This window comes from Microtus oregoni, unplaced genomic scaffold, assembly GCF_018167655.1.
Source record: "Microtus oregoni isolate MIOR12 unplaced genomic scaffold, Mior012 000013F_ref0000133, whole genome shotgun sequence".
NCBI classification, from domain to species: Eukaryota; Metazoa; Chordata; class Mammalia; order Rodentia; family Cricetidae; genus Microtus; species Microtus oregoni.
The window spans coordinates 46,725,874-46,745,002 of NW_024543072.1; the positions used below are offsets into that span (position 1 = coordinate 46,725,874).

At 43.7% G+C, this 19,129-nt stretch overlaps 1 protein-coding gene across 2 annotated transcripts in view; it reads left to right on the forward strand.

The window, feature by feature from the left end:
* Positions 1-19,129, forward strand: part of CUNH1orf21 (chromosome unknown C1orf21 homolog) — a 194,445-nt gene that overhangs the window by 155,087 nt on the left and 20,229 nt on the right. For both annotated transcript variants that reach the window (XM_041662526.1, XM_041662527.1), the window contains exon 4: positions 15,728-15,804. In XM_041662526.1, the coding sequence (XP_041518460.1) occupies positions 15,728-15,804 (77 nt within the window). The remainder of the gene's footprint in view (positions 1-15,727; positions 15,805-19,129) is intronic.

Consider the following 19,129-nt stretch of genomic DNA (forward strand, 5'->3'; position numbering starts at 1 on the left):
TAAGCTTGAGAGCATATGAGGAATACAACCCCTGGCTTCCTCGCTCACCCCCGCCCCAACGCCCATCCATACCCACCACCACACACAGACACACCAGATCCCAGGTCACAATGCTCATTTCCTGCAGTCGGGCACTCTAAGGGAAGGATACCAAGCTAAAATCACAGCTCTTAATGGGGAAGTCAGCATTCATACTGCCAAGACCTTTGGTTGTCGCCTCCCATTTGATGCCTGGAAAGTCAACAAGAAGGCGTAGAGTCTCCCCATAGATGAGACGAGATGAGACGAGATGAGAAGAGATGAGCCTTCTCATATGCCTCTTCCATGTACCAGGCAGACAAAGAGCCAGAATTCAGCAAGTCCTTTAGTCTATCCAGACACCCATTCCCACAGTGTCCAACCAGAGGCTGGGCCTTACTGTCAGACAGCAGCTCTGTCCCAGAGCGCATCTTCCGTCCCTGGCTTTCAAGGCTCTTTTCTCTATGGACTTCCTTTCAGTCCTGGATTCTCACCAGGGAAGCTTGGAGCTGTGCTGCCACCGTCAGCTGCTGTCGGTTCCTCCTGCTTCTCTCTAGAAAATGGCATGGCATTGCTCCCTCTAAAGAGGTCGGGTATTGGAGTCATACACAGACCTGGTGCCATCCATGTTTCTCACGTTTTTGCTCTCAACTTTAGCTGCTCTGAGTTCTCAAAGTCCAAAGTTCTCAAAGGTGTGAGATTGCACTGGCCAGTGCCTTGTGTATCAGCCTTTATGGCATGGATAGTTTTTCCAGAACAGCCAGGCTTGCCGCTATTGTTCAGTAGATTATGTGGTACAGATGTGATCCTTTGAGATTACACTATGTAGGCACACGACTAAATGCTTTAATAGATCTATGTATGTGGTATGTTTTCTGTTTAATGTCGGCTTTGAAATATACAAAAATAGCACATTTACTAGATTTGATAAAGAATTTTAAACTGGTGTTTTTTTAATTCCATATTTTAAAATTATATAGGATAATATATATAACATGAGGTTTGTTGTTTTGAAATTTTTAATTATTTTATTATTTGACAATTACATAATTATATATACATACATATAATGAATTTTAGTTTTTCATTCCTAGTACCCTCTCATCCGCCTCCTACTCTGTGTGTGTGTTTGTGTGTGTGTGTGTGTGTGTGTGTGCACGCGCGTGCGTGTGCATGCATCCATCCTAACAAGTTTAGGCTTACTTCCAAGAGCATTTACAGAGGGTTATTTACTAAGCATGGGATACTTATCAGTGATGACCCCACTGAAGAAAACAACACGCCCTTTCCAGCAACCAATGGCCCTTCAGGAAGGGGTGGAACCTCATCTTTTGACAGTATTTAGGTATATAGTACACTAGTACATCATATCAGCCTTGCTGCCCGACCAGCACAGCATCCTCTCCAGGGCTTCTTTCAGCTTGCAAGGCGCCAGCTCTGTTCCCATGAGTCACTCATTCCCCGTTCTTCCCAGCCTCTGACCACCACTGTTCTACGTCTCCTGGATGCTGTGAGTTTTCTAGCTCCTACACAAATGATTATTAGTATGAATGAGTGAGTAACAGCTGACATTTGTTGTCACTATGATCCAACAATTTATGGTGAAAATACTTTACAGGAGTGAAATGAAGCTCTTTTTCCATCCCTGAAATAACTTTTTGTTTTTAAGGAGAAAAACCACCATGAACTTCTTATAACCTACCTTAAAAGTGATGATGCCATAAGTTTTGGTAAATGCTATTTCTAGCTGGCTTTTCTTTTCCCCCAGCCCTCCTTGGTCACAGCTTTAGTCTAGGCTACCATAAAGATACCAACCCTTGTGTCTCATATCTATGGTTCATTCTTAAGATGCTCCAGCCTTTTCTGTGTCCATTTTTATTTTGAGTGGAATTATTGTCACTGAACAGTGTAACAAATAAGAAAGACAAATGTTCCTGTATTCATTCAGCCAACGCTTACTGAGTGACTACCACTGCTGTCTCTTACTGTGGCTTGAACATGAACTGTCTCCCAGAGGCTCATGTTTTGAAAGCCTGGCTCCCAAAACTGGTGGATCCAGTTCTTGAGAGGCAACTGGATCATCAGAACTTTGAGCCAATCAGTAGATCCAGTCTTTGAGAGGCAGCTGGATCACCAGGACCCTGAGCCAATCAGTAGATCCAGTCTTTGAGAGGCAGCTGTATCATCAGGACCCTGAGCCAATCAGTAGATCCAGTCTTTGAGAGGCAGCTGGATCACCAGGACCCTGAGCCAATCAGTAGATCCAGTCTTTGAGAGGCAGCTGGATCACCAGCACCCTGAGCCAATCAGTGGATCCAGTCCTTGAGAGGCAGCTGGATCATCAGAACCCTGAGCCAATCAGCAGATCCAGTCTTTGAGAGGCAGCTGGATCATCAGAACCCTGAGCCAATCAGTGGATTTATCTGCAGATGGATTCTTGTTCTATGTTACTAATAGAACATGGTAGGATGATGGGAACTGGTAGGGGGAAGTAGTCGGAGAGTGTCTTTGAAAGATCCCTTGTCCCTGGCCCCTTCCTGCCTGTCTTCTTTCTGGCTCCCGTGAGATAAGCCGCTTCCTCTGTCATAAATTCCAGTTGCCAGGATGTTCTGTCTCACTTTGGGCCTAAAGCGTGAATTCAGCTGACCTTGTTCTAAAGGTTCTGGAACTATGGACCAAAACAGATCTTTCCTCTTTAAGTTCTTTCCCCCCTGTATCTGTCATTGCAACAGAAGCCTAGCACATCTGTACATAAAGAGCTCGATACTATGGCTAGCTTTAAAGGACTTATTAGATGTCGGCGTTTAACCCAGGCCCTGAGACAGATGTGTAAACTTAGAGTGATGGCTATCCACCAAGACAGTAATGGAGGTAGGGCTTCTGCCAAGGAGGGTGACATCTTCATCTTGGTGTCTTCCTTACCTTCCTTCATAGCCTGGGTCGTTTGACTAGACTACTGTGTCTAGCTTCTACAGTAACTGCTCATAGTTCCTGGGGATTTTGGAACCATTGGGTGACTCTGGAGCAGCATAGTGGGTCCTCATTTGGGTAAGGGTAGTCAGTTCCCATTGCCATGTCGTTCATTTTCTCTAGACCACATACTAGATACTGGAGAGAGACATTACCACCTAATTATTTAAAGTCATTCCACCCTGGTGACTACAGAACAGCAGCCTAGGTGACTAGTCTTACAGATGAAATAATGCCTGTCTATAGCAAGAACTGAAGAACCAGCTTAGAAGGAGGAGGCAGGCGTTGATGATGTCAGTCCGTTTATGTACTGTGGTTGGCTCACAGAACCCTTAAATAGTTAGGATCTAGCTCCAGTATACCCAGGATAGATAATTAATTTATGTGTTTTTTGGTTGTCGTAAGTTAAGCTTTTGAAATGTTTTAATTGATTATCCTTGAAGAGGGCATGCCCTTACAATGAAGCCTGGTCCCCATTCCCTGTGAGTGATTCGGGGTTCATTGATCCCTGTATATTATGGACCTTGATTTATTTTGGCCTGGAAGGACAGTTACGGAATCTAAGCAGTGACATGGGGACAGCACCAGTGTTCAGGACTGTGTTGTTACAAATGTGCCTTCCATCCAGGCCGTGGCTCATCTTTTGGTATTAGGACATAAAAGACGGCTTTGAAAACAAGTGGACTCCTCTTTCCCACATCCTCTTTAATTTATGCAGAGTTGGGTTTTTAAATAATGCAAAGTTGTATTGAAAGAGAGTCCATTTGGGGCCACACTTTCACTTCAGATGACAGTTATCTTCGCCATCCATTTCCTTAATGGCCTCCTCCTTAGTCTCACCTTCTGTGGTTGTTGTCAGAATTAACTGGTACGTATTAAGTAAACAATCATAGCAGTAAGAATAATGGCTGACATTTACTGAGCTAATACCTCTGGGGCCTGTGGTTGGAGTTTATCTGTATCTAAATCAATTAAGGCCCACGGGCTAATGTGGCGTCTAACAAGGGAAAGCTGCCATCAACACTAGCTGTTATTTTTATTCTTGTTACTGCCTTTATAATTGTAAGAAACCTTCCGTAACCAGAATCAATGTCTCTGCCTTTCCGTTGTTGAATTTTCATGGGAACATCAGTTCAATGTGTGTGCTGTCATGTCAGAAGCAAATGAAGTATTATCTGGGAGTTTATCTTTTGTAGCAGGAAACGAAAGAGAGGGCAGGAGAGGGGAGGGGAGCAGGAGGCGCGAAGACCCCAACATGCGTGTTCTCTTTGGGTACCCCCAGAATGACAAGCGACTGTTGGACAACAAACGTGCGCTGTTTGTGAACTTTCCTGTCAGCATATAACTGACATGAGACTTTGCAAAGTGGCATACGGTCCCACATGTCCATTAAATTTCATCCTGAAACCTTAGATTTTATCAAATATATCCTTTCAGCCATCATTTTTATGGTAAGTTCCTTTTGCGTTATGGATTATGTTGGTTTGGGGAAAATGGATTCCACCCTGTCTTTGAGTCTCAGAGGAAGATGCACTCATTGGTTTTGAATGCAGAATTTGTAGGGAGATACAGCTTAAAAGACTGATGTGTCTGTGGCTCCTTTGGACATTCGTAAAGCTTTTCCAGCAGGTCATGGTTTTTTGTTTTGTTTGTTTATTTGTTTTGTTTTTCCTTAAGGAAAACAAACTCTAATTTAGTAATGACTTCAGATATGTCTTCATAAACAGCCTTCCCAGAGGTTCTTGGGACCGATGTAAGGTCTCACAGAGCACAGGCTGTCCTGGAAGTTGAAACAGAGTTAAGAATGGCCTTGAACTTCTGAGCCTCCTGTTCCTAGTGGTAAGATTATGGGCATGAGCCCCCACACCTGGCATAAGCAGCTTTTTATCAATTACTTTGAAAGGCTAGTACAGTGAGTGACTGGCAAACCTCCACGCTGGCGGCTTACTATTAAAAGGTCAAAGTGTTTCTTATTTCACATGCATAAGGGGAGGATAATATGCCTGAAAATGAGATGAATTGAAAGTGCTCATATGAAAATGTCAATGTCAGAGGCACCAGAAAAGTTTAAATTATTTCATGAAATTGAGTATGGAAAATCCTATTTCTAATTAAGGTGGGTTGTCCTTATCATGTGACTGTAAACACATGCAGGTACATCTGAATTGATAAGCTATATTGAAATCTAGAGGTTGCAGTCACACCAAAGGATGTCATAGTTAGGCTTGCCAAGACATGCCTTGGAAAAACAAGCGAGCTTATCTTCAGGGCCACATAGTTGATTGAAGCTCATAAGTCTGTACTTTAATTTTGTTTTGTTTTTGCTTTTTACTCAAGTAGGAGAAAATTCTTGCTGGGTTCTATAGATAAGGAATGAAGGAATCAACAAGATGACTTTGAAAACTGATTTTTCTCTAGTGTAGTTGGCAGTAGGAGGTGCAGCCTGATGAGTCTGTCCCTCGTGGGCTTCTCTAGGAACAGCTGTGGTCCTGAGTGACACTGCATAGGAGAATTTTAAGATAAGGCCGTATGAAGCAAAATTAGGATTTATCAAGTTAAAACGGGATTTTTTTTTAAGCAAAGGAAAGTATGTTGTTTGTTTTTTAAGATTAAGATAAGGGTGCCAGGGAGACAGCTTGGTAGACCAAGTGCTTGTGATGTACTGATGGAGGAGGGTCATCTGTCTATTGGTTAATAAAGAAACTGCCTTGGCCCTTTAATAGGACAGCAAATTAGGTGGGCGGAATAGACAGAACAGAATGCTAGGAGAAAGAAGCCGAGTCAGGCAGTCGCCATGATTCTCCCACTCGAGACAGACGCAGGTTAAGATCTTTCCTGGTAAGCCACCTCGTGGTGCTACACAGATTACTAAATATGGGTTAAAGCAAGATGTGAGAGTTAGCCAATAGAGGCTAGAGCTAATGGGCCAGGCGGTGTTTAAAAGAATACAGTTTCCGTGTAATTATTTTGGGTAAAGCTAGCTGGCGGCCAGGAGCTGGGCGGCGGGAAGCGGCCCACAGCTCCTATATCTACAAAGCACCTGTGAGAGCCAAAGTTTGGGACATTTATGGTGGCCCACTTATAATCCCAGCCCTTTGAGATGTAGAGACCAGGGCTCCCTGGAACAAGCTGGCTAGCCAGAGTCACCATATTGGTAAGTTCTGGCTCAAATGAGAGACTCTGCCTTAATAAATAAGGTAGAAAATTATTAAAGAACCCTCCCAGGCCAACCTTGGGCTTCTAGCACAAATGCATCTGTGCAGTCACAAAAGAAGAAAGGAAAAGGTTATTTACATTAAGACTTAAGCACCAGTCCTCAAGAGAGAGAGGTGTCATACTGTGGGATAATGCTCTCGTACACTGTAAAGATTTGTCACTTGTATTAGTTTAATAAAACGCTGATTGGCCAGTAGCCAGGAAGAAAGTATAGGCAGGGCAACCAGACAAGGAGAATTCTGGGAGGAGAGTGAATCGCCAGCCAGATTCAAAAGAAGCAAGATGAGAATGCCTCACTGAGACAAGGTACCAAGCCACGTGGCTAAACATAGACAACAATTGTGGGTTACTTTAAGTTGTAAGAGCTAGCTAATAATAAACCTGAGCTAATAAGCCAAACAGTTTATAATTAATATAAGCCTGTGTATTTTGGGGGGATTGAATGGCTGTGGGACCAGGTGGGACAGAAACTTGGGTCTACAATGTCACCTGAGCAGAGGATAGAAATAGTACTTGAGAAAAATGTGGTTTGGTACAGAGAAGGATGTCATCGGGGGCATAGGTGGGATTGTGGGTGACTTGTTCATAGTCAAACTCTAATGGAGGAGAATATTAGTGAGTTTTGGGCAACAGTCCAGGGAATGGTCAGGATTTCCCAAAATAGGGTAATTCTTATGCATGAGTCAGGTGCATGATGGGAGCAGGCAGCTTAACAATGATACAAAGGTGCTGTTACAGCAAAGGACAGTAAGCCACCATCATCGAAGTCTATCATGTTGGTAGCCCCTGCGTCTCCTTAGCCGTCTAACCCCGTTCAACTGGCCTATTAGCAAACTGCCCTCTTATCCGACCCCCTCATCCAGACCTTGAGGGCACACAGAAAGAATGAAGACCAGATAGATGTTCTGAAGCCTTTCCACAGGGACCGAGTCAGTGGGCCTCAGCTCATTTTCCCAGGGATGAAGCCCTAATGGAACAATCTCCCAACACTGACCCTCAGGTGGGACATGAGGGCAGCAGACATGGTAGACTTCTCCTCCTTGGCACGCCACCATGCTGTGCTTCACAGACCCACCACTGTCCCTCCACCCCTGTTAATGCCCTGCTTAAGACTTAAGGGAATGGACACCAAATTTAGGAGCGATTGCAGAAAAAGGCAATGTGGGAGCCTTGCTAGGAGGCTTTTAGAAGACTGAGCGACTAGTGAAGACACTCGAGGCTGAGCACGCCTTTTAGGCATGTCCAGATCAGTGCTCCTGTAAGGAAGGGGAAAGAGTCGTATTCGCTCTTTATGGCCTAAGCACTGTAAATCAGAATCATGAAGAAACCTTTTCAGCCCAAACTGTAGCCACGGCCGGTCTTTACCTAAAGCCTTGGAGCACTTACATAATAGGACAATGCCAGATTTGATTACTGAGTACAGGACTATATAGGAATCTAGTGACAAATCCCATCCGCTCTGTAAAGCCGTTACAGCACAGCAGACCTGACATATGAGCTGGAAAGCCAGAGAGGGAGGGTGCCGTTAAAACAGGGACTTTTCATTTGCTTAGACTTCTGATGGGAAAAATGTGCCAAGTGGGAACTAAATTGGAAAGTTGCTAAATCTCTTTGTAGAAGTATTAGAACATGGCGCCTCATAAATGTGCACATTCCTACCTGTCGCTGTTAAAATGAATTTAAGAGTGGCTGCGAGAAAGGGAAATGGAAAAGAGAAATCTTTGTATACCAGTCCAAAACTTAATCTCTTAAATGTGAGCATGTACACCCACTGTATGGTCTGTGTTGCATAGATTATCATTTTTAATAGTTTATGTTTTTACATAAGCATACACATGTGTGTCGTAATGGAAAATATTTGGAAGACAAAGAACCCATAGGCAGATGAATAACAAATGTTGTGGTGGCCATTGCATCCTCTTTTCCCAACAAAGGCCCTTGTCCTGCTGCGACATCACTGCCACCGAAGTAGCCAACTGGGTCCTTCTCTGGCTGATTGCAGTGTATCCTGCTGTGCTTGTAACTGGGACCAGATAGAAAGATTCTTGCCTTATGGACCTACAGAGTAGGGAAGATTGGATCTGGAGCTGGCAAGGTCATGAAATAAATTAAACCAAGATGATAAGCAAAGACAGACAGACATAGACATACTTTACCACCTGGATGACATTGGATCCAGTTCTCTTAGGTAATCCAATACATTCCTTACTGGCTCGAAGGAAGTCAAATGGCCTTTCTGGCACTTGTATCTGAAGGTGTCCTCACTGATGGGGAGCATTCCCAAGCAACCCGGCCTCTCAGCATCTCCTGGCTCCGCTCCTTCCCCTCCGGTCTCTTCATCACACCTCCCAATGGATGGCCCTGGAGAACTGAAATGTCCTCTCACCACCCAGTCCAGTACTCTCCCTCCCATCAGGCTTACCCGGTACTGTCCACGAAAGACCACAGGATTGCTGCAGCCTGCTCCTGCGGAGACAGCCTGCCTCTGCTTCTCACGCTCCTGCTGTGATGTTTCTAGAACTCATCTAGTCATGTGACTTCCCTGCTGAAAACTCTGCAGGGCTCTCCACTATGTCCAGAATAAAATCCGAATTCTTTCATTTCTCTTCCGACCCTGGAGGAATAGGGCAGGTGTTCAGTTCCTGTTTCTTTCCGCCCCACCCTGAACCCCATGTCAGCTGCAAACAGGGATGACCAATGAGCGGAGAGTCGAATCCCTGAGACCATTGGTCTTCCTGATGAAGATCAGAGTGAGTGGGATTCCCGCTCCTATGTGCTTGGTTCTGTTTGATGGTTGGGAAGGAAAAGAAGCAATGGAGAAGCTGTGAGTGTGATCCTGTATGCTTTCCATGCGTTTTTCTGGAGTGTGTCCAGTTTGTGTGTACTGTCATTTACCAGTGCTCGCCACCGTGGTCACCTCCCGAAGTGCCTGGCATTTTGATGCAGTTTAAATTTTCAATGATGTGGCTTTTTTCAATAAAAATTCAAGGTTTAATATAAATAATGGTATTTGTTATGCATCCAACTATTCAGAAAGGGAGAATTCTGTCATTAATGTTAGGTAGTACTGTGATCGAAAGTGTATGCATTTAGAAAAACCACAGGTGTGGTAGTTACTAGGGCTACCTAGAGCTAATGCAGTTCTGACAAATGTGGTCTAGTAAAATGGTGCGCTCTCTCTCTCTCTCTCTCTCTCTCTCTCTCTCTCTCTCACACACACACACACACACACACACACACACACATTTTTTAAGACAAGGTCTCACTGTATTGCCCTGTCTGACTCACATTGTCTGTGCTTTTGACTTTATATGTTCTGTAACATATGACCAAGTGAATATGAGGATTTATCCTTGGCTGACCTCCAGCCATGGTGAAAGATAGATTGATGTGAGGTCTGTTAACCTGAGTATCTGACTTCTGCACCCTGCACCAGATAAGTCACATGTACTCGCATTAAACTTTCATTCCTTTAAGCTGGAGGCTGCTTGTTACACGGCGCAAGCTACCTTTCCCTGGCTAATAAAAGCATCATGGGCGAACATTGATTGTAGTTCCAAAGCAGGTATTCCAAAGCATTCCCTGTGTGTGTATGCCTTGAAGAACCCGGAGAAGCATTGTCTCTTTAAAGTGTCCTTAACTTATAATTGTCAGCAGGATTTGGGAACACTGTAGCTTGTATCTTTTAATTACCGACATCGTGACTTAATGACTTTGTTCTAAATTTGTTGATAGACAATTAAATCTGTTCCGAGCTGTTTCCTGTGGCTGTTTAGCTACAGGAGTACTTTAAATGTTTCCAGTCTGCCTTACAAAGCAACTGCATGAAAGGCATTGGTTGCTCTAAAGTTGACTTGCCCCTTTTGCGTCACTTTGCTGTAAAATGGATGCGGGTCAGTCTTTTCTTTGAAGGGGAAAGAATCCCTAAAAAACAAGACTTCCCATTTCAACCTCATCACCAGTAAATGACTTTAGCAAAATACTAGTAAATTTAGAAATCTCTATACCTAAATAACATAATGGATGTTTGGGCTTCACGTTGTTGCTCTGATGCTGGCTGGCCGAGTTAATAGCTGCAGGTGGCGGAGTGGACATTTCCATATGTAAGCATACACTGGGGAGGTAAATGTGGTCCAGCGAATCCTGATCATGCAGCAGACAAGCTATTTCAAAACGATAAATCCTTTTGCATCTTAATATTATGTGAGAAATAAGAGATTGGATGTCAGAGATGGTTTTCAAAAAGTTTACATTCTGTGAAATACATCCCTCTGGGGTGAAATGATTATTTTGTATCTGAACATATTTTTAAAATGTGCATGCATGCCCTAAAATTTCTTCATTATAGGATCTGACAAAGTAGTCCCCCCCACTTAGTTTCCATGAATGAAAATGAGGCAAAATGAAGTGATTCAGATATGGAGGGAGAAAGACAGACAGAGACAGACGGACAGACAGAGGTGGGGCAAACCCTTTGAGCCTTCTTACTGGGTGTCATTTCTCCATACAGCACATTGTGGCAGTCCCAGAAGCTGTACTTAGACCTCACTCTGACCCTGGGGATTGCTAGGAAAGAACTCCCTGCTGCTGGGCAGGAAAGAACACTAGGTGCTTTAAGCCCAACTAGAAAAGACCCTTGTAGCCCCTGCTGTCAGCCCAGGCAGATAGATGAGACAAAGAGGTGATGGAGAAAAGATGTCCCCTCCTGCTGCATCCCTGTCCAGAGCAGGTTGACTCCTGTCGGCGTCCTGAGCAGGTGCTCCTCTGTGAGCATCTAGGATCTTTCCCGTCTCCCTCCTCCCCTCGGGGAGTTGCCCAGCGGGTGGGGGAGCTCTTGGCAGCAGCGTTAATACAGTTGCTTTGGCAGTCTGCAGCAAATGAGAAGGGGTGATACGTTTACTCTGACACGACAAGCGCGCGCCGTTCCTAAAGAAAGAAATGATTCCATGCAAAGGAAAACTTAGTTACTGGAATAAGCTCATCACTACCTGGCAGTAGTTCGCAGACATTTTTGGAAAATGGGAGCTTCTTCCAGCCGATGGGGCCGGCCACTGGGCATTAGAGTTAAGGGGCGGCTGCCCTGGCCGGGGGCCTCTGTAGGGTTGTCTGGGACACTGAGTTGCTGTCTGTAGAGAATCCCGGAAATTGCTCTGTGAAGGGCAGATGGTGACATCCACAATATGGAGGCTCAGATCTGTAAAGAATCGCCAAGGGCTTCCTTTTCAGTTACAGCTTCCTGGGACTGTGGAGCTCTATTCAGGGTGTCCTGAGAGGGCTGGGAGTTCGTGTTTTAGCCCAAAGGGTTCAGATGCCAGTGTGGAGCGAGGAAGATCCGTGACTTCTGCTCAGCGTCATCATCCCCAGCTTATTTGGAAAGGATACTTACATCCTACTGAAATAGCATTGAAACAGTCTCGTCTTTAAGGGAAGCAGCATCCTGGCGTCTCTTCTTCCTCCTTCCAATTTCATTCCTAGAGCAGGTGCCTGTCCGTGACCCATCTGGCTGTGACCATGGGTCTCCACCACATCAACCTCTTCCAGCCCTTTTTTGTTTCCTGTCCCGTCCTTCCTTAAAAAAAAAAAAAAAAAAGGCAAATCACTCCACATCCCTCATCACCCCCAACAAACAAGTCCTGAAATATAAGTTCATTATGTTTATAAACAAATAAAGCTGGCTTTGATAAATGTAGGCAATCAGTAACTAAATCAATACTCTGCATAGATAGATAGATAGATAGATAGATAGATAGATAGATAGATAGATAGGCACAAAGTATCCCTGGGGGATACATAAGAAAATATAAGAACAAATCCTTAAAAGTCCAATTTTAATAATAAAGTTTCCAGTAAGATACCACTACATGGCCCCTGGAGTAGCAGTAATTGAGAAACGGCCAGGTGGTGGAATGTGGGGAACCTGGACCCATCCTGCTTTGTGAATGGAAATGTAAGATCATGCAACAACTTATAAAATAGCATGTTAATGTTTCCAGTCGGGAAACTAAACTCGCTGCACAGCCCAACAGTTGTACTACCAGGACTCTCCCCAAGAGAAATTGAGACATATTTGTACAAAAGCTCACATGTGAATGGTGACGGCATCATTCTTCATAATAGCCACAAACTGAAAAGAATCTGAATTGTCCATTAAGTGATGGCTAGGTGAGCAAAATACAGTATATTCATACACTGGAATGATAAAGTTTAAAAACCAAGTTCTGATATATACTGCATGTGAACAAATCCAACAAATATACTAAGTGAAAAGTGCCGAAGAAAAAGCTACACACTGTGCGATTCCGTTTATATGAATCTGGAAAATGCAGGTTTGTAGAGACAATGGAGCTATGATTGTCAGGATCTACGATGGTTTTAAGGCGCCTTTGGGGGGGGGGATAATGGAGGTGTTAAAACTGGGCTGTGGTCATCTGTATTCTCAGTTATGCTTATGCTGGGGAAGTTTCATGAAATATGAATTTACCCCATGAGACTGTTGATGTTGACTGCACGCTCCACAGTCAGTGCAGTAACTTTTCTTCCTGTGTGAGAGACAGGAACTGTGGCCAAAGGGTGGACCGCACAGCTTTGAGGTTCCTAAGAAGGGTGCCCTTACTGGGAGGAACTCGATTAAACTACCAAAACTTGGACTTTTTCTCCCCCAAACTGAGATAAATAAGTCCCTTTTCTTTGTAACAAATCGTCAGGCTTCTAGTTTTTCATCACAGCCACAGAAAGCAGTGATACAGCAGTCAGCGTGTATGGCCACCCCATCAGGACTCAGTAGAAAACTCATTTCCATTTTCGCTTAAGAAGGTCCTCAGTGAAGCACTGTAAATTACATTTCATTACATCTCGTGCTCGGAGGCATATCTTTCTCCCAGCCTTGCAATGAAGTAGGAGATGTGGATGAAGCATTTCCTTTGCCTACCCAAGGACAGTGTCTCCAGGAAGAAAAGCCCTTGTGCATTTGATGGAGATGTTAGCCGAGTGTGCGGTTCTTTCTTTTAATGGGATAGCATAGCTCCTTTAAAGATCCTGGGTGCTCAAACCTGGGAATCTGGTAAATCATTTCCTCAAAAATGAATGAAGAGAGATTTTTGCTTCAAGGAAAGGAATTGACACAGGTTTGTCATTGACGGCTTTGTTTTCAGTTTTGCCAGTGTTAAAATTCAAACCTTAACCAAAAAAAAAAAAAAAAACAATATGAATGAGGTGTCATATCTTGAAGACTATGGATAGAAGTGTTGGTTCTAAACATTTGAGAGCTGTGGCCAGTAACTAAACCATGAACTCTGGAGTCAAGCTTCCCAAGTTCAAAGCCCAGTATCACCACTCATTACTTATATAACCTCAGTTAGGTTCTTCATTGCCCTATGCCTCAGTGTGCTCATCTGTAAAATGGGAATTAAGTGACTAGGCATGGTGGTGTGTACTGTAAAACTGAGGAATGACGTTTGAGACTTCAAGACCAACACTGTCTCAAGAAAGAGAGAAAAAAAGTAATAAAATGTTACCTAATTCAGAGGTGTTGTAGGTGTGAAAATGAGCTAATGTATGCAAATATTTATGAACACTAAATAAGTCAGTATATATTAAAATATAGGTCCTCAGTTGTTATTACTGGTCTTGTTGAATTATAATCTATGAAATAAAGACATAAGTACATAGTAGAAAGTTTTGCCATTGAGTCTCTGTCGTTTGAGGGTTGTTCTTAGCAAGTATGTATAATAGGTTTTTAAGGGAGATTTGAAGAGGTAATATAATTATGTAGAGTAGTTTAATAAGAATATAAGCAGGTTACAGTTATGTGACATTTCAGTTCCCTGCCTCCAGGATGTTGAAAATTTTGATGTATCATTTGAGCTCTAGGAATTTGGGAGATTATGTGACCAGAGGGGAGTGGCAGATCATACCTGCCCACCTTGTATTTAAGAATACATATAGCTTCAAGGAGAAAGTGTTCAACCTGGAAGAAACCTGTGTGCTCGACCCGGCTGGAAGGCTTCCGTCCGTCTCTTTTCTTCTCTGAGATGGACAGAAAGACTGGTTGTTGGCTCTGTCCGTGTACTCTGCTGCTCTGTGCAGAACACCCTGCATGATTGCAGAAGACCCTGCATGATGCTCTAGGCCTTTGTCAGGCAGCACAACCCCAAGAGAAACAATGGACTTTGGGTTTGGGCTATTGGAGCCCGTGCGGTACTTAGCTAATTCTCCCACCTGCTTTGTGAAAGCTTCAGTAACTATCTCTTGTTCCCTGTCTACCCCAGTGAAGTAACCAGAATATAGTCCATGCCTTTTAAATTTAGTTTGCTTATCACTGGGGAGCGTGGCCAACACAGCATGCTGGTGGAGCGAGCTTTCGGAGTTCATTCTCTCCTTGCACCATGGGCTCTGGGGTGGAACTCAAGCATGAGGCTTGTGTAATGAGCTTACTGAACCACCTCACCAGCCTTCGTTTATACTTCTTAAATGCTTATGAATGTAGTATTTTTAGTATAAAGAAGGCAAGGTGGCCTGTAGGAAAATGGTAATTGTTTTCTTTTCCTAGAACATGAAATTACCATATTTTTAGAGTGCTAATATTATGCAGACCCACTCATGTTTGATGGTAAATAACAACCAGCCAGAGCACAGAAAAGTTGCTGGCATTTCACTGACTCAAAGGGGATTCGCTCTCTTCAGAGAAGCAGGGACACAGAAGAGTCTGTTTGGGACCTGTCTGTTTCATGTCCTCCGGGCCACTCGGCTTGTAGCGGAGCTGGGAAGGTAGTCCAGCTCTTAAATAGTGGCCTCTTCAACTCTGGTCACAGTTCAAGTTCTTTGAGGATGAGCAGCCTCCTGTTAACGAGGCTCAGAATGTTCTTTCCTTCCACTTCAAGGGTATTTTTGCAAGCTTCGTGGTAAGCACTTTGTGTATGCCTCTACAAGCGCGGGGTGGTAGTGCGCTTACTGACACGCCAGCACTTTAATACCTGCGTATTCTTTGCCCTGTGGCTGCTGCGCTGGAAATACAAAATCTTGTCAAGCTGAAAGCCCAAGACTTCTACTAATCCACTAGAATCTGGTCCCAAATTTTACTGTGACGTGAAACTGTTAGTCATTTGTTGTCACGTCCCTATCCCAGCTAGGGCCTTTCCACACTGTGTCTTAGCATGCTCCTGCAGCCAGTTCCCCCGCACAGGTAGGCAGTGCCTGCGATTGTCCCGTTTCCCTCTGTCTGATACTGGAACCTTTTGTCGATTCTCTCACCACTGAAAATCGGTAATTAAACTCTAGCTGCGTGCTGTTTTCTAAGCCCAGTGGTACCTGTTACAAAGCCAACTCTTTTCATTACAGTACTTCCTGTTCCAGGGTCTGGCAGGTTCTGCCTGCCTTATGTAACATCTTTGCAAGGACCCTTGTCTTTGTGGCTTGCCCAGCTTCGGTGGAGGGGCTCCTTCAGGATCAAAGAGTTTCTGACGAAAATGCCCGCTTATTACCTAACCCCGGGTTCTCATCTCGTCCATGTGTGCTTGCGTTTCAGGAAAAAAGTACCAGCTCGAATGCGAGGCTTAAAACTAATAAAGAAGTCCCCGGATTGGTCCATCAACCCAGAGCGAAGTAAGTTCCGCCTTCCCTTTTCCCTGTGTTGTCCTTAAAGGCCCATTTCTGCCTACCAGGTAATCAAGGTTTATTATAGCGCTTTAGTAATTGAGACAGTAAACAAAACTTACTCTCAGAACATGCTCAGTGCATAGCAAAGCTGACAGTTTCAGGTCATTTAGTAAAATAAATAAGAGGGATAGCTTTATGGCTCTCAGATGGGGAGATCCTGATTAAGATATAAAATAATATAAATCTTATGGGAATTTACTGATTGGTGGTTGCAATAAAATTGTGAACATATCTTCATTAGACTATACTATAAGACAGTCGAGGTCGCAAGACCGAGGATGACGTACAGATGACAATACAGATTTTCCAGAATGCAGGAACTAATTCTACAGATAAAACTGCATAACCCAGAGGAAGGGCTAACACATGAAGAACCATCTGACTGAGGAGGAAGCCTGTGCAGCTGGTCTGTTTGAAAAGTGTGTTATTTCATTCCATCAGATTCTCGAAAATGTCTAAGTCTGACAGAACAGAAGTTGTCAAGATGATGAACTCCAGATCCCCTTTAACCCCTACTCGTGGGTTCACAGCAGTGCAACTGGAAGGGAGTAGCAGGGGATGCAGTTCTCCCATCTAGTAAAGTTGAAACTAGGCAGACTTCACCCTCCAGCACCTCCAGGGACAGGCATATGCCCTTGAGAAACACATTTCTGCTGGGAGACATTTTGACATCATCATAACAGCAGTTTAGATAAGCTTTTAGAAGTAAAACCAAGTGTCCATCGGTATTATAATGGGTAACAGTACTGTGGCGTGTTCTGATGGGAACGCTACGTGGCAGTCAGGGAAAATAAATGAGGAAGGTACATGTTCCACACGTCAGGGAGGGGCATTCTCAGAACAGTTAGTAGCAGGATGCTCCTTTAAATTCAAAGATATAAATGAGCGGTATTACGTGTATAAGTATATGGCAAAATAACAAAGATAAGCCAGGAAATCAGAAAGCATTCAGTCGAAATGGTGCATCTGACTGGGTGAGACACAGGTGGACCCAGAGGCTCTCTTTCCTAATCTGATTGTTGCTTATAATGTGTAATTTTAAGAGATCTTTAACTTGAAAAAATATGCTGTACCTAGTACATCTCCTCAGTGGCCTGGGTACTTGATACTTTGCTGGCTTCCAACAAATGAAGACTCATTCATCATTTTACTAAAATAGCTAATGTCTTGGGCGTGGTGGTGCATGGGTTAAATCCTAACACTTTGGAGACAGAGGCAGAAGAATTACCATGCATTCCTGGCCAATTGACTTAGTAAGTTCCAGGCAAACCAAGACTACAAAGCAAGAAGCTGTCTTAAAGGAAAAAGTAAATAAAACAGCACATAAAAAATAAACATTGACTCATTTTCTAGATTGTTCTAGGGCTTATTCCATATTGGTGATAAAATTCACTTTGTGATCATGAGACTACCGTTATATTTCTTAAGAGAGGCTGTTAGTCTTTACTGTAGTACTCTGCTTAAAACCAAGTAAATTCCCAAGGATTCAAGCATATTTGACATATGTCACCTCCTCCCCGTTCTGTTCTTACATCAAGACCGTAGCAGAAGAAATGTATCATTGCTAGGCCTTCCTGGAAAACTGAGTTTAAAACAACCTGCTTCATGATCCCTGTGATGGCTGTTCTTGGTCGTCAACTTGACTACATCTAGAATTAACCAAAACCCAAATGACTGATCACACCTGCCAGGTGTGTTAACCAAATCATTTAAAGTGGTAAGACCCACTTCTAATCTGGACCTTTAAGCTGGAAATACCCACCTCTAATCTGGGGCAGCCCTTCTGCTGGAAGCTTATATAAAGGACATGGAAGAAGGAAGCATTTGCTCCCTGCCTGCTTGTTCTCACCCCCGCTAGCAAGTCCGTTCCTCCACTGCCTTAGAGCCTGCTCTTTTGGATTCCAGTGTACACTGAAGACCAGCTGAGACATCCAGCCTTACAGACTGAGCAACTACTGGGTTCTTGGATTTTTCCAGTCTTAGGCAGCCATTGTTGGATTAGCTGGACCACAGCCTGTAAGCCATTCTAACAAATCCCAGATAGATAGATAGATAGATAGATAGATAGATAGATAGTCATTCTGTAGGTTCTGTTCTTTAGAGAACCCTTACCAATACAAACACTTTGTCCAAGCCCAGTGTCTCTGATTTGCTAGAGCATAGGCCCACGTGATGGCAGTTAGAACTCGTCAGCAGATAGGGAAAGGACTAAGAGTTTCAATGCTCACTTCAAAGAAAAATGAACACTTATAAGTCCACTTAAGGGTCTGGAGAGATGGCTCAGCAGTTAAGAGTACTAGCTGCCCTTCAAAGGAGCCGAGTTCAATTCCCAGCATTCACATGGCAGTTAACAACTGCCTGTAGCTCCAGTACCAGGTTATCTGACACCTCCACACCAATGCACATAAAGTTAAATACATTTTTTAAATTAAAAATAATTAATAAATCCACTTAAGGTTGACTGTGTCAGAGTAATGGTGCAGCTGATTGTCTCCCACTTAAGGCCCCTGCTGCTGGTCACCAGGCCCTCCCCAGAAGCCTCTCTGATGCTCGTCACTGCTGTAACTTCGTCTGCCTTTGGAGACCACGAGACCCCTGATAACACAACCCATCACTTTTCCATGCAAGCACCTTGAAAATGGGCTATTCTTTTAAAAGGCTTCCCCTAGATCTGAGTCTTAGGGGGTAACTGCATGGATGGATGGATACTGCTCAATCCTGCTGGAATAATAGTTCTGAACCTGTAGGTTGTGACCCCTTTGGGGGTCACTTGACCCTTTGATAGGGATCATCTAAGACCATTGGAAAACACAGGTAGTTACATTATGATTTATAACAGTAGCAAAATTACAGTTATGAAGTAGCAACAAAAATAATTTTATTGTTGGGGGTCACCACACCATGAGGAACTGTATTACAGGGTCTCAGCATTAGGAAGGTTGAGAACCCCTGTGCTAGAAAGAACCCTTTATTTCACCTTGACGCCTGGAAGCTGCTCGGTCTGCAGGGAGAGAGTCCACTACAGCATTTAGAGATGTATATTAAATGGACTTGTATGCTTACTTTAGAAATAGCATTTTCCACATAGCGTGTGTGCACACATGCGCGTGAGAGTGTGTGTTTGTGTGTGTATGAGAGGGGGAAGCTGTATGTGTGTGTTTGCATATGTGTAGGGGGGAGAGAGTATGTGTGTGTTTGTGTGTGTGTTTTAAGTTGTAAATGGAATCTTGTGTACTTAGAGTGCCTTGAGAATGAGGGAAAAAGGATAATT